Source organism: Orycteropus afer, unplaced genomic scaffold (assembly GCF_000298275.1).
Source record: "Orycteropus afer afer isolate SDZICR_OR568_19922 unplaced genomic scaffold, OryAfe1.0 scaffold00325, whole genome shotgun sequence".
Lineage (NCBI taxonomy): Eukaryota > Metazoa > Chordata > Mammalia > Tubulidentata > Orycteropodidae > Orycteropus > Orycteropus afer.
The window spans coordinates 2,303,783-2,324,918 of NW_006921912.1; the positions used below are offsets into that span (position 1 = coordinate 2,303,783).

Consider the following 21,136-nt stretch of genomic DNA (forward strand, 5'->3'; position numbering starts at 1 on the left):
GCTCTCGATGACCTTTGCTTGGGGATTGAGCAATGTCCGGATGTTTGCAGCATCTTTTATTTTTGGCTTTGGACAGAGAAACAAGAACAGGTGCGTGCATTCTGTAAGGGAGCAGCGACCGCCAGAGGGCGCCGAGGTGCCTTTTCTAGAGTGGCAGGGGAGGGGGGCGGTTAAATTAAATTCTCCGCGAGCAAATTCTAATCCCGGGAATTAAAGGATCAGAGCAGGCTTGAGCCCCATCACTGTAGGGATGGGAGGCAGCGAAGATACTGGGGACGGAAGAAGTTGAGTGACTTTGTCCTGTCTGCCCTTCCCTGAAGCCGCCCCCTCTACCCAGTCTGCATAAGGCCTATAAGCAGTTCTTTTCACTGGAGAGGCGCTAGGAACAGCAGTTGGTTTCTCAGTTTCCTGCTTAGTTCCTTGGGCCATTCTTTTCCCTGCTTGTGGTATGAGACTCAAAGACCAGGGTGATAATCATCGGACTTGGGTTTTAGGGGATCTACAGCGAACTCTGAGAAGCCCTGGTGGTGCAGTGGTTAAGCGCTCAGCTGCTAAGCAGTAGGTCAGCAGTTAGAACCCACCACTTGCTCCATGGGAGAAAGCTGTTCCGTAAAGATTTACAGCTTTGCAATGCTGTGGGGGCAGTCTCTGATAAGGTCGCTGTGAGTCGGAATTTACTCGGGGGCAACAGGTACAGAGGACTCAGAGCGTTTCCTCTTACCCCGCCCACAGGTGGAGACCGACTCAGCATCAGCACACCCGCGCTGAGCTGAAGTGCAGTCTCTGGGTGCTGCGGGCGGGAGGGGCCACAACCTTTCCTGACAGGCGGAATTTTGGGTCTGAGGCCGCCGGCTGCAAGCGCCTGCTTGGCTCCCCATTGCCTCTCCTGCCCCTGGCTTTGGGAAAGCGGTTGATAGGGCAGAAGGAGTCGCGCGCGCGGGTACCAGGGCCTCTTTGGTTTCTACCGAGGCTTGAGCCTAGGCAGAATGAGGTCCCCTGGCTTTCTCCTCAAGGAGGCCAAACCTGGTTAGGCTAAAGACGCAGTATCCCCAAGTTCCAAGCCGGTTAGTCGAGCCAGAGCCCCCGTCTTCGACGATGTCAAGGGTGCGGGTGCCTCCTGGACGTTGGGTAATCCCCAAACTCCCCTTCCTCGCCCCTTCTTACCCCCACGGCGGAGACTGAAGGGTATGGAGTAGAGTGGTTGTTCAGGGGCCTTCTCTCGCTGTCCCCCGGGCGGGCGCGGGAAGGCACCAGTACTTACCAGAGCCTAACCGTGTGGGGAGTGCGGGATCCGGACAGAGTGCAAGGAGCGCCCCCCCACGGCGGGTCACCCGCGCGTCTCGCCTGGGAGGACTGCGACCTCTCCGCCCTCCTGAATGCCCCGCCTCCCTGTCCCCGTCGGTCCCCACCCTAGCCCCGGCACACACACGCACGGATTCGGGCTGGAGCCGCCCTTGGTGTCAGTGGCCTGGCTCCCGGGCCCGCCCCAGCTGTAGTGCTGCCTTGGCACCTGTCGGTCGTTGTGTCCTGGAGCTAGGACCAGTGACTCCGTCGGGGCCGGGGAGGGCCATGGTTTCCCTGCCTGGGCTCCCAGCGGCCAGCTTGCTGCGGTTTTTGTTCCTGGGGCTGAGTGCCCTAGGTGAGTGAACCTGCGACCGGGAGAGGACTTGGCCCAAGGGTAGGGTGAGTCTGACCCTGAGGGAGGTGGCTTTGGGCGCTGATGAGCAACTGAGTAGAACAGGGCTCCCGCTTGTGATCTCTCCCCTCCCCCAGTCCCTCAGGGCATCACTGGCTAGTGTAGATTTCTCACCCCAACTTAGCTCCCAATTTGGGCGCAGTGTGTGTTAGGGGGAAGTCGGAGCGAGCGCTTACTGGGGTAGACCCAAGTAAGTCGAGGGTGAGTTGTCCAACTGTTTCTCACCCCTACTTCTCCGTCTTCTCCCTAGCAGATCCGGATGAGCTGAGCTGGTAGATGAGACATTCCCTAAAGAGCTTAAAGACTTAACTCCAACTAGCCTTACTCCCCCACCCCACAGCGCAGACACAAGCTGATGCAGAAGAACCCCGCAGGAATTCCCTGGTCCCCAGATTTAACACAGGCATTTCACTTCACATCAATTCCCTAGCCCAGATCTTCTCCCTTACCCCTCCCCCTGCTTCCTGCCCTAGGAATCAAGGGAGGTGCCCCAAAAGCACGACCGTGAGGCCATTTGGGACACAGGAAATGGGGGAGGGGTTCAAATACTGAGAGAATTGTGACCCCCCTCCCAAAGAAATTCACCACCTCTGTTGGATCCCAGAACCAAAAGGACAAGGGAAATAAGCACTAGAAGCTGCAAAAAGTTGGAGGTAAAGGAAACCTTCCAAGGAGCAAGTGTTGGGGAGGGTGCTCAGCCTCACATTTGGGAAGAGAAGGACCCAACAGGAACTAAGCCCATACACATTTTCACATATTCTTCTGGACTTTCTCACCATCCCCTTCAAGGATCTAGAATGAGGGTGAAGGTACTTTTGGCAGGTCAGCCTTAGGTTAGAGGCCACTGAGGCCTAAGAGGGTGTAAGACTTGGAAGGCAATGGAATGAAATTCAGCTGTAGAGATGGAGGCTAAGATGTGATCACCTAACTCCCACTTATCACCTTTAGCCTGGGTCTTGCCCCAAAGGTATTGGAGTGTGATGTATTAGGGTCTCCAGACAAACTGAGGCTCAAATGTAGCCATCTGACTGCACCAAAGCCAGGGCAGTTTCCTGGCTTTGTGGACCTACTCCAGGATCCTTCAACTTCTTAGCTCCCCTCACCTAACCTCTACCTCAGCTTCTCTTTCCTTGTGTCCTGACATTCCACCCCTAACCCTCCCACCCCCTTCCTGCTGGGGCAGATCTCTGAAACAAGGGAAGAAAATCTAGGTTTGCTGCCTGGGCATCCTGGACAACCCTCTGCAGCTCATCTGCACCCCCTTTCTTCTCTCCCTGTTATGCCCTGTTCAACATCTCTCCTTGGTTGAGGGGGGTACTGGGGGGTAGTGTGCGTTTGTTTGTATGTGTGTGTGTTGCCCAGCACCCACCAACCATATGGGGTTTAAATGGTGCTCCTGCTAGCACTGTGGGTGCTGTGATAGGCACTCTGAAAGGACCTACTGCTCCTCTTCTCATCTGCTGATGGGCATTTAGGTTGTGTCCACCTTTTTCTTACTGTGAATAGTGCTGCAGTAAACATGGGTATACAAATCTTCGAGTCTCTGCGGCTGCCCCTGGGGCGTGAGAAGCAGGCAAGGGGGGAGTTTCTCAGAGAAAGAGGGAGACTAAAAATAGGAGCCCTGGGGAGCCCGCCCATTTTTGCTCTCCTTAGGCCCTTGCCTGCTCCCTCACTCTCAGGGCAGAGTGGAAAGGCTCCTTTTCTTGGGCTACTCCAGTCTCCTTCACCCAGACCCACCCATACTCTTTCTCGCTCAGTGGCTACTTTGGATCCTGGTAACTAAAAGAGCTGACAAGTTGAGGGGGGCTAACCTCCAGTAAATATCCAGGACAGAGCAGGAAAGCCCTGGGCCCAGCCACTCCTAGTTTCTGATGTGGGGCTGGAGCAAGGAGCATTTGCCCAGACCCCAGTGTGCCCATAACTATCTATTTTAACCCCTAAGTTTTGCCAAGTGAAATTGTAAATGTGGGACCTGGGGACATAGCTAGGGGACCCTGTGGCAAGTTTCTCTTCAGGCCCTGGGATAGCCGGCTCCACAGGCAGGGACACATCAGGTCTTCTAGGCCTCAGCCTCTGCTGCTGGCTAGGGGGTCCAGGCTCCCAGGGGGCATCGAACTCCTTGAGGTGGGGGTTGTTTTTGCATGGAGATCCTCCAGTTTAGCAGCCCTCCCCTTCATTGTCTTCTTCTGGCTTATCACCGGGTCCAAGTTTCCTGCCCAGCCCACAGGGACCCGTCAGGAAATGGGAAGGGGGTGCTGCAAAGGCCAAGGAATAGGAGTGGGGACTCCGTAAAGACTCGCAGCCGGAAAGAGGTGGGGGTGACGTGCATCCTGGTGGGATCAGCTTCCTGGCCCAGAGAGGTCTTCAGCTGTGGCCCAGGAGGGCACAGAGCTGGTCCTGGCTGCGGCCTCTGCCTGTGGCATGGATGCCTGCTCCTCATGGGGAGGTGGTGTCCCATAACTTATTGCTAAGGGTAGGGAACAGCAGGTTAAGGAGCAGGGGCCCAGCATCCAAGGCCTGGCAAGGTACCGCACCAAGGTTATTCCTTAAAGAGCTTGAAACTCCGTTGCCTCCCTGTAGGGCAAAAAGTGAGTGTTCCTGGGCACCATGGCACAAGGGTTGATTCCATGACCCCCCTCCTTGAAACCAACACTCCAGTCCACCCCTCAATGCTGGACACACCAGAGAAAGTCTTGTAATTGTCAGGAGACCTTCATTCACGTCTCAGCTCTGCCCACGATTCACTGCGACGTAGAGAGGGCCCGCCTAGATCTCCTGGACCCCACAGTGACCCTTGGGACCGTTTTGGGTCACACACCCCTGCCTTCCTGGAGAAGTCGAGGCAGAGCGGGAGCTGGGAAGCACCACAGTCACTGGGCAAGGCCTGGGCGCTGAGCCACTGCCTTTTGTCTAGCTGTGGCAGTTCAGAAGGAGCCGCTGGGTTAATCCGCAACGCGGCCGCCTCCCAACTCCTGCAAGTCCCGGCGAGAACACCGGAGCGAGGGACCCTGGCGGCTCCACTAGCATCGCTACTACCCTTTGACTCGGGGGTAATTGGGGGTGCAAGGGGGCTACGTGCGGTGGAGATCAAAAGTATTAAATCTGCTCTTCCTGCTGCATATCTTCCCCTTCTCGCTAGAAATCTACCCCTTCTTTTTGGTGCCCAGAAATCTCTGGATAAAAATAAACGCATAGAAAGGCGTCCTTATCCCAGCTAAAAACCTTCGGGAGAATACACTAGTGAAATGGAAAGCGGGACACTGGGTCAGTGGTTCCTGGGCAATCCTTGAGGCCTCCAATTGTGGAACCGGAGGCGTTGGTTCTTCCTGTTTTCGCGACTGTCGAGACCCTCTCCTCCAACCGCTGTGGGTGGAAGGCGCGGGCGCAGCAGGGAGTCAGTCTTCGGCGCTCACGCCTCCTTGCTCTTGCCCCTAGCATCTCCCTCGCGGGCCCAGGTGGAGCTGCACGTGCCCGCGGGCCTCTCCAGGTTGCAGGCCGTGGAGGGAGCTGAAGTGGTGTTCCCGGTGTGGTATACTCTAAGAGGGGAGGTGTCTTCGTTCCAGCCATGGGAGGTGCCGGTGGTGTTCTGGTTCTTGGAACAGGATGGAAAGGATCTGAAGCAGGTGAGGGAGAAAGTGCCTTGCCAGTGGCAAGCTGGGCCCAGCGGAGGTGGGGGAGTGGGTGTGGGAAAGAGCTGGCAGAAATAAGGGGATAAGGAGAAGAGTTCTAGGGAAAAGCAAGTGTCCTCACTGGTTCAGTTTTTGTTCCAATTTTGGAGGCTTCCCAAAAGAATTCTCTTTTCTCCAACTTTCCCTATTAGTCCAGTATACAAAACACTTTGGAGGTGGAGAGATATTTTACTTTATTATTGAGAAAGAGGAAGGGTTAGGGCAAGTAACACAACTTGTAAAAGCTGAACGTCATTCTGTTTTCACATCCTCTGTTTTACACAGTCAGCAGCATGGGATACCCAGTAAGCAAGGTAAGCACCAGCTTTCTTGTGCTTACTTACTAATCTATAGGGAACAGTCTCACTTTTTTTTTTTTTTTTTTTACTTCAGATGCCTTGTGAAACTATTCACTGCAGATTATTAAGTAAGCACAAGGAAGCCTGTGCTTACCTTGCTTACTGGGTAATTCACCCCTGTCTGTGACAGGCCACTTGTCAGATGATTATCATCTGCTCCCCTGCCTTTTTTACCTCCTTGGGAAGCAAGGGGCAATCTCCTCCCACAATCTTCCACTAGTCCTCTATCATCACAGCAGACAGACTCAGAGGCGGAGTCACCCAGAACTGAATGAACCTTCACTTTCAGAGCCCCTCACTTGTATAGGCTCCTTCCAAGGTCCTGGAAAGATGAGTTCACAAGGTCATCTCTATTCCTCTTAAAAAACAAAACATTTTTTTCCATCTATTTAAAAGATGCAACCTCCACCACCCCACCTGCCCCATTGCTAAGTTTCAGGCCTTATAAAACTTGGGTCTACCCCTTCAATCTGCATAGCCTCCTATTCACATTATCTCTCCCTTTCCCATTATATCACCTTTCTAAACATCTGAAATGGGAGGTGAAGAAATGATGTATACGGAAACAAGAACTGTTCTGGTGAAAGGTATCCAGGGGTGGTGAGAAGGCAGCTGGAGCGAGAGCTGGTACAGGTTAGAAGGGATGTATGCAGGTGAGGAGTATCTATAGAGTGTCAGTTTGAGGGAAGGGGGTTAGCTGAGCCTGTGAATACAGTGTATACAGTAATGAATGGGGAGGTGTTATGTTCCACATCAGGTGTTGTCCTACAACAATGTGGTCGTGTCAAGCAATCCTAGAGTATCCCTGGTCCACTCCATGCCCTCTCGGAATGTGTCACTTCGGCTGCAGGGCCTCCAGGAGGAAGACTCTGGGTCTTACCATTGTTCTGTGAATGTGTATAAAGGTCAACGCGTAACTAAAGGCTACAACAGCACAAGTTTTGAACTCAATGTGCTGGGTGAGTGAGAAGTACCTATTTTCCGATATTACCCCATCCTCAGGTCTCTCTTTGCCAAATGGTTGAGTGTAAGGGTTGGAGGAAAGGCAAATGGAGCCACAAAAGGAAAAATGTGTGTTGGGGGGAGGGGGAGGGAAGATCTATTGGTCCCTAAGGTGTGAGTTGTTATTGTCTCCCCTCCCCTAGTTCCTCCAGCTCCTCCATCCTGCCGTCTCCTGGGCTCACCCCGTGTGGGGACCAACGTGACCCTCAGCTGCCAGTCCCCAAGGAGTAAGCCCGCCGCCCATTATCAGTGGGAGCGGCTGCCTCCATCCTCCCAGGTTTTCTTTGCACCAGTTTCAGGTGAACCTCTGGAAACAACTGAGATTTTGGTTGGGGAAGGGGAAAGAAGTGAGGTATAAGAGGGACTGGGGTGTAAAGGGGAGACAGTACTGAAAAATACTGGGGAAGAGGAGGGTAAAGATGATATGGGGAGGGGAGTAGAGAAAGAGGGCCTATCAAGTGCAGGCATGTCATTAGTGCTCTCATGTTGTTGTTGTTGTTATGTGCCATCCAGTCGGCCCCTACTCATAGCGACCCCTCCTTGGGTTGCCAAGGCAGTATCACTACGGAAGTAGATTGCCCAACCTTCCTTGGAAGGAAGATTGGGCAATATATATGTAAAAAGGAGCTCTGGTGGCATAGTAGATAAGGCACTTGACTGCTAACTGGTAGGTCTGTGGTTCAAACCCATCAGCCGCTCTGCAGAAGAAAGATAGGGCAATCTACTTCAATAAAGATTTACAGTCTCAGAAACCCAGTGGGGGTTGCTATGATCGGAAACGGCTTGATGGCAGTGAGTTTGTTTTTTTTTGAATTCATTTATATGTTACTAGAGAGGCCCTATGGCCTAGTGGCTCTGGATTACTGCATTCAGATTCCAGCTCTGCCACTCTAGCTGTGTGACTTTTTTTGCTTATTTGTAAAATAAGGATATCAATAGCTCTGATTTGAACACACCATCTATAAAAGACATTTTAGGGACAAGGGGAACATTTTTAATATAGACTGAGTATTAGATGCTTTGGGAGCTCTGGTAGCATAGTGCCTAAGGCACTTGACTGCTAACTAGAAGGCTGGCAGTTCAAACCCGCCAGCCACTCCTCGGAAGGAAGATGGGGCAATCTACTTCTGTAGTGATACTGCCTGGGAAACCCAAGGAGGGGTTGCTATGAGTCGGGTCTGACTTGATGGCACATAACAACAACAACAACAACATTAGAGCTTTGGGAGAATTCTTATTAATTTGTTAGGTGTGGCAGTGGTATTGTGGTTATGTAGAATGGTGCTCTTATATCTTGAACATTCATGCTGAAATATTCAATATGTCTGACAGATTGAGATAGATGGATAGATAGGTAGGTAGATAGAAAAAATAAGTATGGCAAAATGTTAACAGTTGTTGATTCTAAGTGGTATGGATATTATTTCCATTTTTCTACTTTTTCTGCTGTTCATTTGAATATTTCTATAATAAAAAAATTTTTGGAATAGAATCTCATACATTTGTTGTGACATTTTAGTAAGTTAGTACATGGAAAAACATTAGAACAGCCTTTGCATTGAGTAAGTAGCCAAAAAAATATCATCTATTCTAATAACTATTTCATGTCATTCTTAACAATACCATCAGGTAGGTCATATTCCCCCCATTTTACAGATGAAGAAATGGAGATACAGAGATATCAAGTAACTTGCTTTAAAGTCACATGATCTATTCTGGAGCCCAGGTTTTCTAGTTCCTAGCCCAATATTCTTTATCTCTTACCACACTGCCTTCCAGAAATAAAAGGAAAAATGGTGTTTTGACTCTTCTGTGCATCACTTCTTCTTTAGCCTCCTTTCAGATATTAGTTGGGGTGGGAGAAATGAGGAGTGGCCATGGAGAGCAATTTTGCAACTGAGAGTAGAACTCAGTATGCTGGCTGTTACACCCAATCCCTCCATCAAGGAACAGACAAACTGAGTCTCCCAGGGAGGTTGAAGAGGACCTTTTAGAGGAGAAGCAGGATTTTTTTTGGTGAGAAAGATGGTCTCTGGCCTGAGAGCTACATTGTGTCCACAGATGACATCCGTGGGTCCTTAAGCCTCAGAAACCTGTCCTCTTCCATGTCTGGAGTCTATGTGTGCAAGGCTCACAACGAGGCAGGCAGTGCCCAGTGCAATGTGACCCTGGAAGTGAGCACAGGTCAGTGAGGGGTAAGTGTGGTTAAGAAGTATGGTCAATGGTGGTGGGGGATGGTGCTGCAAGAGAAGGGGGGCAACCTATTTGCTGAGCCCACTGGTTGTAACAGGACAGGGAGCTTGTTCAAATGTTTACAAAAGACGATTTTCTGATTGACAGTTGCCCCTTATCTAACAGGGAAGACAGAGAATGTTTGCTGGGACTGGAGAGGGGTGGAGAACAGCTAGGTGTTCTCTCTGACATCAAGGCTTTTCCAGGGCCTGGGCCTGCAGTGATTACTGGAGCTGTTGTGGGTACTCTAGTTGGATTGGGGCTGCTGGCTGGGCTGGTCCTCTTGTACCACCGCTGGAGCAAGGCTCTAGAGGAGCCAGCCAATGATATCAAGTAAGTGTTCCTGGTCTTTGCCAAGATGAGAGTTCTCCTAGCTCCCCTTACAGAGCTTGGGAATTCAGGCAACTCCTAATGGAAAGATTTCAACTTAATTCCTCTGGGAAGATTTTACAGAAGAGGGAGAGGAGGGTTGAAGTGGGGCAGAAGGGTGAGTAGTGGGTGGGTAAGATTAAGCATGTAGTAGCCCGTACCTTCTGACCTCTTATTACTTCTTTGATGATTAGGGAGGATGCCATTGCTCCCCGGACCCTGCCCTGGCCAAAAGGCTCAGACACAATTTCCAAGAATGGAACCCTTTCCTCTGTCACCTCAGCACGAGCCCTCCGGCCACCCCAAGGCCCTCCCAGGCCTGGCGCTTTGACCCCCACGCCTAGCCTGTCAAGTCAGGCCCTTCCCTCACCACGACTGCCCAGGACAGATGAGGCCCATTCTCAACCAGTATCACCCAGCCCTGGTGGAGTTGCTTCCTCTGCCCTGAGCCGTATGGGTGCTGTTCCTGTTATGGTGCCTGCCCAGAGTCAGGCTGGGTCTCTGGTGTGATGGCTTAGCCACTCATTAGCTAAGTCATCTGGTTATCTCCTTCCTATATAAGGGTCATTCCTAGCATGGAGGCCTGACTCTTGGGAGGGTGATGACACATTCCAGACCCAGATCCCCTGCCCCCACCTTTCTTTATGGGAAAAGTGAGACTCAGTAAGACTCTAACTCTTAGGAGGTAAAAGAAGAGGCAGTGGACCTGGGATTAGGAAGAGCCTCCACTCTCTCCCACACTCCACCAATGATTGCAGTTGAATGGTGATGAAATTGACTACTTCCTAGGCCCTGGTGGGGATTGCTAATTAATGACTCCTCTAGGCTCCCCTGGGCTGTCCTCTACCCCTACCTCTCCCCTCACTCCAGCTCCCTGCATTAATATAAACTGTCCTGCTGGCTTAATTGGGTTTTTGCTGGGGCAGGGGATAGGGAGGATATTTTAAAAAGCTAGCTTGAAATGTGTTTTTGTTTTTGTAAACATCAATAAACTCTGCTTGTATGGAAAGTGAGAGTCAAATTGCCTTTTCAAGCTTGGGATTCCCAGAAATTGAGATTAAGGATGATGCAAAATGGGCATCTACCCAGGCGGTGCACCCAGCCCTGGAGGAGGGCTTCACCACTCAGTCTCAGTGCTAACTAGCTCAGGATTGCTCTAGTGGCTTTAAAGGGGTCATTTGCTGTTGGGTAGAGAGATGGAGAAACAAAGTCTATTGTTGTTATCAATTGCCGTCCAGTCAGTTCTGACTCATGGCCACCCCCTCTGTGTTCAGAATAGTACTTCTCCACAGGGTTTTCAAGGCTGTGTGTGACTTTTCGGAAGCAGATTGCTAGGCCTGTCTCCTTAGGGCACTCTGAACAGCAAGGGGATGAACTTGGTGTCCTTTCTGCTAGACCTAGAGTATGCCTCCCTCTTCCTCAGAGTCACTTTCCTTCCAGAGTTCCAGTTCTGATCTTATCTCCTTAAGGTGCCCACCTCAGGTCCAGCCCTTTTTCCAGGGCCTGACAGCTTCAGAAATTGGGGGAAAGAGGAAGGAAGGAAGATTAGAGTGAGTTCAGAACTGAGCCTTAAAGAGGGAGGAGCATTTCCTTACCTGAGGGTGCCAGCCTCTCCCCTTGTTTGCTCTGAGATAGCCAGTCTCTGCTCCTGACCAGCACGAGGCAGCTGCCCTTTGGCGCTGTCTTCCCATTCCTAGACCCAGGCAGGGCAACGAACCAACAGACCTCAGGACAAGAAGTCTCTCTGGGCCATGGCCTGGTTCCCTGGACCTTTCCTCTGCTGGGCTCTGCTGGGCTTCGTCTACACAAGTGGTGAGGAGAGGGCATGGGGTGGAACCACGGTGAGAGCTGTGAGCTGAGGCCCTTGAGCCTACTCAGTCTCCGCCAGGGTACAGGGGTCCGGGGGTGGTGGTGGCGGTGGGGGAGAGCCAGGGCGAGAGAGGCACCAGAGCTGGCCGGCAGATATGGCCTCTCAGAGCCCAGGGTTAACCACCACTGTTTTCTAGGCCCTCACAAACACACCCTCATACCTGGCTCTGTCTCGGTCCTTTCACCCACAAAAACCTGGCCAGGCTCCTCCCTCCCGGAAAAATCAGGTTTTGAGAAGGGAGGAGGAATTCAGGGCAGAGGGTTGCACTCTGGGGGCGGGACCCCCAGCCTGCGTTGTGGAAGCAACAGAATGGGTTGAAATCCTACGATCACTAGGATCTGGGTCTGGTCTCCACTCCTACCCCAGCCCCTTTCCCGGGCATCGTCTGAGAGCTTCCTCTCGTCAGTCTACCTCTTGGTCCCCAGCCCCGGGGCTGGCAGTGGAGGTGAAGGTGCCCGCTGAGCCGCTGAGTGCGCCCGTGGGCAACACGGCTGAGCTAACTTGCAGTTACAGCACTTCGGTGGGAGACAACTTCGCCCTGGAGTGGAGCTTTGTGCAGCCTGGGAAACCCATTTCTACCTCTCATCCTGTGAGCAGAGAGCGCCACGCGGTGGGGGCGGGGGGGGGGCGGGACTTCTCCCACCTGTTAGAGGGGTTGCCTTGGGAATTCAGGAAAGCTGCACTCTGGAGAACCACCCAAGGCCAGGAGGGTGTGTTTGGGGATCAGCATGCTTGGATGAAAGGTAAGTGGACTTTTCCTAGATCTTCTCAGAGTTTCAGTCTACTTGATCCTGTATCATTCTTCTCCCATAGGTTCTATGTTAGTGCAGTCCCAATTTCAGTTAATGTGACAATATGCAGTCCTTTCCAGGATTATTATGTTCACATAGAGAAATCCATGCTCAGCTGAAAGTAGTGAATTTAGCTCATGTAGCATCTGAAAGAGGATGCTGTTTGGGGACTGATAGACCTTCATGGTTTTTGCTATAGGATATCAGCTTCTCTGGACCTCCTATACTTAAACCTTTGTGAGTAAGGATTATAGATAGAGCTGATGCCAAGAAAAGGCACACACATATATCATTTGCCTCTTCCCAGATCCTGTACTTCACCAATGGTCATCTGTATCCAATTGGTTCTATGGCAAAGCGGGCCAGTCTTCTTCAGAGCCCCCCCACAAGAGGAGTGGCCACCCTGAGACTGAGTGATGTCCACCCCTCAGATACTGGAACCTACCTCTGCCAAGTTAACAACCCACCAGATTTTTACACCAATGGGCTGGGGTTAATCAACTTTACTGTGCTGGGTAAGGCCGGCTGGAGATACACTAGCTACCCACATACTCTGAAAGACTGCTCTGGCCCAGTAAATCTCCTCACATCCTGACTCCAAGGCCAAGCATACAATTTCACCAGGGACTCCAGTGGAAAATGCCCCGACCCCAAATCTTATCTAGATGGTCAATTATATCATGTACAGAGAGTGCCTCCACCCTCAGGCCCTGGTAACGAAGGGTCTGAGAGAGAAAAATCTACCTCTAACAGCTCCATCCATGTCCACAGGGAAGTAAGTGCCCATTCAAAGCTCAGATTGTTTCCCTCTCAAGGTACATGGCAAAGAAAGGGAATGGCCGGTAAAGGAACATGGACTCCATATCCATTTTTTGGCATCTCCTTTACTGAGCCTTGACTTTGAGTTTAGAGCTTCCATTAACTTCAAACTACAGCCTGCTTAGAGTTGAGCAAGGAGGTAGTGTATGACAGCTGTATTCAAATATCTGAAGGACTCTCATGTGATGGACATTTTAATTTCTTTGTGGGCACAGAGAGCAGGAACTGGGACCATTGGGCAGATATTATATCAACACAGATTTTGGCTCAACATGAGGAAGAATTTTATGACAGTCAGAATTTCCAATAGTGGAAATCACTTCCTGGGGATACAGTGGTATCTGGACAGGAAACCAAAAAAAAAAAAAAATCCAGTTGCTATATTCATGGAGACTCCATATGCGTCAGAACTGTGCTCCATAGGATTTCTAGTGGCTGATTTTTTTTTAAATAGATTGCTTGTTTTTGAGATGCCTCAGAGTAGACTTGGACTTGAACCTCCAACCTTCCTTTTACCAGCCAAACACTGTGCAACCTAGGGATGCCCATCTGAACAGAAGTGGAACTCTATTTGGTAGGAATATTGAAGTAGTAATTCCAGCACTTCATGAGGACTGGGTTAGAAGACTGCTAAGGTACTTTCTGTGATTCTCATTACAGTGCCCCCCAGTAGCCCCTTGTGCACTCAGAGTGGTCAAACCTCTGTGGGAGGCTCTGCTGCACTGAGATGTAGCTCTTCCAAGGGAGCGCCCAGGCCAGTATACAACTGGGTTCATCTTGGATCTTCTCCTACACCTTCTCCTGGGAGCATGGTGCAAGGTAAGGGCCCAGGGGACTTATGATCTGAGCAAATCTGGCCTCTAAACCCCACACACACATAGTTCTTTGATTCAGGTTATGAGACAAACCCTTTCCCTGCCTCTTCAGTGACTTCATTATTCTCTTCCCCACACTCTCCGGCTGGGCGATCGGGGAGCATTTCTCAACCTAAATGTTTTCTTGACATCTTGGGAGAGTGGAGGGCAGGGAGCATTTGGATGATTACCACTAGTCTGCTTCTGGGGGATTTCTTTTAGATTCCTTAGGGTCATGAATCTTTTCCAGAGTTCCTGGAAGGGAACCTGAGGCAGTAGCATGGACTAGTTTTATTCATTTCACCAGTTTCTTTAAGGAAACATGTAACTAGCTAAAAGCCTTGGCTTCTCAGCTTTCTCAAGCTGGTTCCAGTTGCCCTGTCTTGTCCCTCAGCCTCAGCTCCAGCAAATCCCTTTATCAACCCAGGACACTCCCATTTCCCTTCTCCCCCAAGCCTTGTGCTCTGCCTACTAAAGCAAAGGTAAGGATTTAGTATTTAAGTCAGTTTAGGGGATGCATTTGCTAGCAATTGAGCCTTTTACTCCCAACTAAGAACCCGATATTGGCCAGTAAGCACCCACCTCAAAACCAATGCAAATTTCTCAACCCCTCTTGTGTGTACAGAACTACCCCCCGCTCCATGTGGTATAGGGTGGAAAAAGCACAGAGGTTGCAGTGGCTTTGGGACTGTTTGGGTCACCTCCAACAAATTACTTCCTTTCTCTGAGCCAATTTCCCCATCAATAAAATGAGGTTAACCACTTCCTGGTAGAATGGCTTTAAGAATTAAAAGAACTATGTTTTACTCATAGTAGGTGTTCACTGTTCATTAGAATGAGTGACAGAACACTTCCTTTTCACCCTCTAGATGAAGTATCTGGACAACTCATTCTTACCAATCTCTCCTTGACCTCCTCCGGTACCTATCGTTGTGTGGCCACCAATCAGCTAGGCAGTGCATCCTGTGAGCTGACCCTCTCTGTGACTGGTAGGGAATTGTGGGCAGAAGCCAGGTTACCAGGGAAGGCTGTATGAAGCTGTTTGAGGAGGGGGCAAGGAAGACCTGCTGTTCTGAGAGTCCTTTCTCTCCCTAGATCCCTCCAAAGGCCGAGTGGCTGGGGCCTTAATCGGGATACTCCTAGGTGTACTGCTCCTGTCAGTTGCTGCATTTTGCCTGGTCAGACTCCAGAAGGAGAGGAGGAAGAGACCCAAGGAGACATATGGGGGTAGTGAACTTCGGTGAGCTGGAGGGGTGAGGAATGCAGAAAGATATGAAAGGCCTTGGATTAAGTTGATGCCTTCAGCCCTCAAATGCAGAGGTCTTAGGAATGTGTAGGGGTAGAGAATGCTCTCAGCCCTGCCATTTGGTGAAGGGGAAGCAGTATGGCCTATGTATATGAGTGTGTGAGCAAGGAGCGCAGGGTGAAGAGGTTAGTTCCCAGGTTGGGGTGTATGTGTGTGGTTTGGGGTTAACAGGGCTCTAGAATCATTTTTAACCAAGAGCCACAGATGATTCTCATGCACAGAGATTTGAAAGCCCCTGGGTTAGAGGATGGGGCTCCTTGAGGGATGCTCTGGTTTTCACTAAGAATTTGCCTTTATTCATCAGGGAGGATGCCATCGCTCCTGGGATTTCTGAGCAGACTTCTGTGAGGGACGATTCTAGCAATGGGCTCCTGGAAACGCCCTCCTCTGCCAGCACTGTGACAACCACCAAGTCCAAGTTCCCTATGGTTGTCTGACTTCCCTCCTGATCCCTAGAGAATGAGGGGAAATGCCAATAATTAAAGCCTTTGGATACCATACTGTCTCCCTCTTCTTTCTGCAGGTGTATTGAATTCCTCTAGGCACCGAAAAGTATTACCAGTAAGGGAAAGAAAGGGCTTGAAGTCCAAGAGATGATGCTGTAGGCAGGAAGTTTCATTGTGTCAAAGTGGCCAAAAAGTTTATACCTGGGTGCCCAGCTTCCCCACCCCACTGCAGTTTTTGGTCTAGTCAGACAAGACTTACTCAAGGACTGGCTTTGTGCACCCAAATTCCCTCCCACCTGGTACCCTGTGAACACTTGGACATTCCTCTTTATTGTTCACATTCCAACCTAGCACAGTCACATGCACACACACACAGATTAAAAACCTTCCGGCCACAGCCCCAGGAGCCCTGCGGGGGCGGGGCCAGTAGGGGCAGGGGCGGGGCCGCAGCAGACTCCTCCTATGGAGCCTCCCCTCGCTGGGCGTTTGCATTTACAAAAGAGCTGCAGAGGTTGCTTTCTGGGTGTGCTGGAAAGAGGGGAGGGCTGATTACAGGCAGGCTTGAGATTGGGGTGTGAAATAGGAACTTCCCTTCCGATCAGAGCAGGAGGTATCAGACACCATAAAAACTCTCTTCTCTTCTTTCCACATCCCAGATCCAAATCTCTGGGGCTGGGTTGGGGCTCAAACAGCACAGAGCAGCAGAGCGCCCCTTTTAGCTGCACATTGAACCAGAGGATTTTTTTTTTTTTTTTAAGTGAGCATACTTCGGCGGCGTTTAGGGCGCCCTCCGCAGTGCGCGCAGGGAAGCGCACAGAGCCTGCGGAGGCAAAGCTGCATGCTGGGCGCCGGGATAGGTGGACAGGGGGCAAGAGAAAGATTTGGGAGGGCTGGGATAGGGCCTTGGGGGGGGAGGAAGAGCGAATGGGGACCATACTAGACGGGAGAACGAAAAGGGCTCAGACTTGGCGACTCCGCGGCGGAGCTTGCCTAGGAAGAGTCTGTGGGGACGCAGGGGGGCTCCTGAAGCTGGCGGGTTGGTGGGAAGGAGGGGATCACAAACACGGCAGGGAAGTCTCGTCACTGCGAAGGGGATGCGGCATCCATCTCTCCTCGGGAACTGAGGAGACAGAAGGTCTGAGAATCTGCCCTCTCCCTGTACCGCCTCTTCTCCACCCCTTTCTCCTTTTCTGAACCAGGACACCAGGGCAGGCAGTGCCTGAGGATCCCGTCACCCAGAACTCCCCACCCGAGTCACTGAGCTGAAATGAACCGCGGGGCAGGTACGTGTGTACGCCGCGGTGTATTTGTGGCCCTCGGCCGGGTTTGTGCAGCCAAATGGGCGTGACTGCGCATTTTTGTCAGTCCAGGTGTGTGTCCCGGTCACAGCCTCAGGCGTCTCGGTTTGTCACAGAACCCGTGGGCTCCGGGTACATTTTCCCAAGCTGGGAGGGGGCGAGGGCAGGCTGAGGGAAGAGGCTGGGGGATGTGGTCCTTTTCTCTTACTCAGGGCTCCCACCCCGCCACTTCGGGGTTATTTTCTTTACCTTCGAAAATGCTCAGTTCTTCTTCAGTCCAGGTGGGCAGAAAGGTGGGGTTGGAGAGAGAGAAACGAGTGAATTCTTGGAACCTGTAGTACCCTCAGCCTCCTCCCACTTATCCACCTCGCGACTGGGATTTCTAGCCCCCACCCTTATTTGCCCCACATCCCACCTGCACCCCGCCAAACCACCCTTAGTCGTCCCTTGAGAAGGGGCCGCCCTCGGCGGGTCCCGGGTGTTTGGAACTGAGAACCTCCAGGTCCGTCGCGCCCCGCCTCACCTGGCCTAATCTCCGCTGGGGCAGCCGCCCGCGCCTCCCCGGGCGCCCCCAGCTCCGCCTGGTCCCCCGGGGCCCGGGCCCTTACGGCCGCGCTCTCCGCTCTTTATCTTCTTCCGCGCCATGTGGCCCCGGAAACTCGCCTGGATTTTGGCCGCGGCGGCATTGGCACCGGGGTCGTCCAAAGGGATGTCTAGAATGTCATCCGGTTTGGAGCAGGCGCTCTCCTGGGGGCGGGGCAGGAGGGTTCTTCTGGGGTGACTGGGCCAGTACCCGAGGAGACCCCGAGGGATAGAGTAGGTATAGTGCCCTGGAGGGTTGAGACGAGGGCCACGCATAGGTGGGAGCGTGGGGAGGTAGAGAGCTCTGGTCTGGAGAAGGACTAAAGGCATGGACGGGAGCTCTGTGTGTGTCTCCTGGGTTGCGGCAGGCCAAAAAGAGGGTTCAGGGCCAGGTGGACACAGCAGGACCCCCGTATCAGGAAATAAAACTGCATAGAGGGATGGGATACTAGAAAGCCAGATACCCCTGAGTGAACAAAGGTCCCCGAGTTCCGAGTTCCAGGAACAGCAGAACTGACTGGAGGGTGGGTTTGGAGGAGCAAAGAAAACAGCAGCAAGATTCCCTGGGAGATGGTGGAGAAGAATTAGCTGGACAGTCCCCTCCCTTAATGAAATCACCCTAGAACTGGAATCAGCTGGAATCAGGGTGAGGATGGGGCTAGCTCTCAGTGAGTCAGCCTCCCCCCCACCTAGGGCTACAGGCCCAGAGCCTGATTTCCCATTGACTCTCCATTTTCCACTGTTCCCCAGGATGAATTCAAACACAGAAGAGAGGAGTTGGTCTGGAAGAAGCACAGAGGAAAGGATTCACTCTAAAAAAGGACAAAGGAAAGATGAGGAGCAAGAGCCCTTTCCATTATGTGCTCATGAAGAGGCAAAAATTACGACGACAGTAGCTACTATTTAAGCACTTACCTTGTTTCAGGCACCTTAACATGGAGTTTTACAGGCATTATTTTATTTAGTCCTCACAACAAAGCTGTGACATACTTTTTATTCTTACTCTTCTTTACCCATAATAAAACTAAGGATTAAAATGTTTACAAACCTACCTGGGGACACAGATAACAATGAACCTAGGATTCAAACCCTTGTATGTCAGAGTCCAAAGTATATTTTTATATCCTACTCTATAGGATGAAGGGCATTGGTGGTTCACCAATTCTCACCTTCCATGTGAGAGACCAGGATTTGATTCCCAGCCTCAATTCCTGTATGATGCACCACAGTGCAGCCATCATTGGTTTACAAGGGAAAGTTTTTGTATTGCTATGATGCTGAACAGGTTTTAGTGGAGTTTCCAGATTTAGAGACTAAGAAGAAAGGCCTGGTGGTCTACTTCTGAAAAATCTGATGATGAAAACTCTATAGTTATAGAGTATATCTATGGATCACAATAGTCCAATTCAGTTGTGCATGGGGTCATCCTGTGTTGGAGGTCGACTTGATGGTAGCTAATGACTCTATGTTGTTGTTGTTATGTGCCTTCCAGTCGGACCCGACTCCTAGCGACCCCTCCTTGGGTTTCTGAGGCGGTATCACGAGGGAAGTAGATTGCCCAACCTTCCTTCCGAGGAGTGGCTGGTGGGTTTGAAGCACCAGCCTTCTGGTTAGCAGTCAAGTGCCTAGGCACTATGCTACCAGAGCTCCTAATGACTCTATAGGATAAGCCAATGCCATCAAGAAAACGAGCCAAGGCTCTATACTTGCTAACGGTCTGGTGTTGGGTAAGTTATGGAATCTTTTCTTGGCTCAGCTCCTTCATCTGAAAAATCAGGATAATAATATCTACCTATATGGATTGTGTGGAAAGAATAAACAACATGATAAGCATAAAGTTTCTGGTACAATCTAATTGCTCAATAAATGGTAGCTATTATGATTCCTTTAAATAATACTACTAAGTTGATGCAAAATAGATGTTTTTGTAGGTCAGAAGTGGTCAAATTATAACAACATCACATAATTCAACGTAATAATAATCAAACCCTTGTTCCAAAGTATGTTTCTGTTTCTCCCACAGATCAACCTAGCTGAAAGTACAGGGGGTTAGGAAACTAATGGTATGGATTTCAGAGGCAAGACTGGAATGAAGAGGGACTTGGCCCCTGGGTCCCACTGTTGCTTAGCATTATTTACAGCTTTAGTGTGGATTGGAATGAGAATGGTTACTAAGGAGTTAGAAGGGGATTTCTCCTTTGATCCGGCCCTAGGGCTTCTGAGAATTTGCCCATATTTTTTGCTTGAGCAATTTTACTGTCTTTTTTTTCCCCTAGGGTATGAGATAACCCAAGGTCTCACATGGTTACTGTGATTCATTTTCACTTCCCCTGCCTCCCAGCCATCACCCATCCAGTTCATAGAAGTGGAGTGGGTATAGTTCTGCTGTCTTCAGCAAAGCTTCAGTGATCATTACCCCAACCGAGGTCTGCTCTGGCAGCGCACCCTTAAATTCTACAGGCCCAAGCCCAGGTATGCAAAATGTCTTCCCTCTCTAGATATACCCTTGTCATGCTTCCCAACGCTACCCTCATTTCCCGGGCTCCAAAGCTCATTTTGTGCCCCAAATGCCAACACATGATTTAAACAGTTACAAGGAGCTAGCTACCAGGAGACCAATGTAGTGTGGAGGTACTAAACATACTCCTTTTGTCTTTCCCAGGTCTAGAGCTCTCCCATAGGCATCTTAATGTCCACCTAAAATCATAAACAACTCCTTTGGGTTCCTTAATTTTCATAGCTCAAGCCTTTCCTGGGATATTGGCAGGCTTCTCTTCAAAAGAGGACAAGAACCAAAAAAACATTATCAACTCACCTCCCCTCTTCAGCCTGGCAGCTGTGGAGGAGTGGGGAAGGTGAATGGAGGAAGGGTTATTTTCTCTCAACCACGCTAAGACCCATCCTGCTGTCACCACCCACCCCAGCTGGATCCAGAATGGAAACCTGGGACGACAGGCAAAGCCACCCCCAACTTGCTGCTCTTCCCTGGAACTAGCACTTCCTCCCTCTAGCTGAATTCTCAGGGCAGAGTTGCTAGATGGCCTATCTATAGACAGAACTGGAGGAACAGTAAAAGGAAGACTGAAAGGCTGGTTGGTCATGGGGTCAGGCTGATGCTTTCCAAAGCCAGGATTTGATGATGCATGCCTAAGGGCTTCTTATGAACTGGGAGGTAGAGAGGAGGTAGAAAGTACACTGGGTGGCAAAGCAGGAACCATGGCTTCGGGTCCCAACTGGGCACATCACTTCACCTCTGAGCATTTCAGTTTCTTCAGACACTGCTAGAACTTGGTTTAGATGAATAAAGCCTCCCTCAGCTCCCAAATCCTAATAGCTCTAAGAATTACCACTTATATGTGAGGTCCTGGGCTAGGCACTCTGCACACATTACCTCATTTAATCTCTATTTTAGAAATCAGGAAATTGAACCTCAGAGATGTTTTGTAAAGAAGCCTGTGCTGTTAACCACTGCTTCAGGGCAAATCATTAGTTCTATGAATTCTCTTGGACCAAGTCAACTAGACTGTGCAAAAGAAAGGCATAGCATCCAAAATCATGTTTCTCTGCCTTTTCATATTAAGAAAATGCAGCAAAGTTATATATATATGTGGCTATGTAAATCAGAAGGAGCCATGGTGGTGCAGTGGTTAAGCACTAGAGTGCTAACTGAAAGGTTGGCAGTTCAAGCCCACTAGCTGTTCTGTGGGAGAAAGATGTGGTAGTCTGCTACCATGAAGATCAGAGCCTTTGAAGCCCTATTGGGCAGTTCTACTCTGTCCTATGGGAGCTCTGGTGGCATAGTGCCTAAGGCATTTGACTGCTAACCAGAAGGCTGGCAGTTCAA

The 21,136-nt window shown here is 50.6% G+C and overlaps 3 protein-coding genes across 3 annotated transcripts in view; 2 read left to right on the plus strand and 1 right to left on the minus strand.

Moving 5' to 3' along the window:
• The first annotated feature begins 1,569 nt into the window (after positions 1-1,569).
• On the plus strand, positions 1,570-9,836 carry ESAM (endothelial cell adhesion molecule). The gene is made up of 7 exons (XM_007952114.1): positions 1,570-1,639; positions 5,132-5,319; positions 6,481-6,682; positions 6,869-7,024; positions 8,787-8,909; positions 9,164-9,290; positions 9,521-9,836. The coding sequence occupies exons 1-7, from the start codon at positions 1,570-1,572 to the stop codon at positions 9,834-9,836; spliced, it is 1,182 nt and encodes a 393-aa protein (XP_007950305.1).
• Positions 9,837-11,077: 1,241 nt separating this feature from the next.
• VSIG2 (V-set and immunoglobulin domain containing 2) lies at positions 11,078-15,403 on the plus strand. The gene is made up of 7 exons (XM_007952115.2): positions 11,078-11,138; positions 11,622-11,785; positions 12,295-12,502; positions 13,467-13,625; positions 14,530-14,649; positions 14,756-14,900; positions 15,271-15,403. Exons 1-7 carry the CDS (start codon positions 11,078-11,080, stop codon positions 15,401-15,403), a joined length of 990 nt encoding a protein of 329 aa, XP_007950306.1.
• A 1,835-nt stretch (positions 15,404-17,238) lies between these two features.
• Positions 17,239-21,136, minus strand: part of NRGN (neurogranin) — a 7,381-nt gene continuing 3,483 nt past the window's right edge. The window contains exon 2 of the mRNA XM_007952116.1: positions 17,239-17,457. Within this exon, the coding sequence (XP_007950307.1) occupies positions 17,239-17,457 (219 nt within the window). The remainder of the gene's footprint in view (positions 17,458-21,136) is intronic.

Coding starts and splice junctions, on each gene's coding strand:
- ESAM (XM_007952114.1), top strand. CDS start 1,570: ATGGTTTCCCTGCCTGGGCTCCCAGCGGCCAGCTTGCTGCGGTTTTTG. Junction 1,640..5,131: donor CCTGGGGCTGAGTGCCCTAG/GTGAGTGAACCT, acceptor TCTTGCCCCTAG/CATCTCCCTCGCGGGCCCAG. Junction 9,291..9,520: donor GAGCCAGCCAATGATATCAA/GTAAGTGTTCCT, acceptor TTTGATGATTAG/GGAGGATGCCATTGCTCCCC.
- VSIG2 (XM_007952115.2), top strand. CDS start 11,078: ATGGCCTGGTTCCCTGGACCTTTCCTCTGCTGGGCTCTGCTGGGCTTC. Junction 12,503..13,466: donor AATCAACTTTACTGTGCTGG/GTAAGGCCGGCT, acceptor TTCTCATTACAG/TGCCCCCCAGTAGCCCCTTG. Junction 14,650..14,755: donor GCTGACCCTCTCTGTGACTG/GTAGGGAATTGT, acceptor TTCTCTCCCTAG/ATCCCTCCAAAGGCCGAGTG.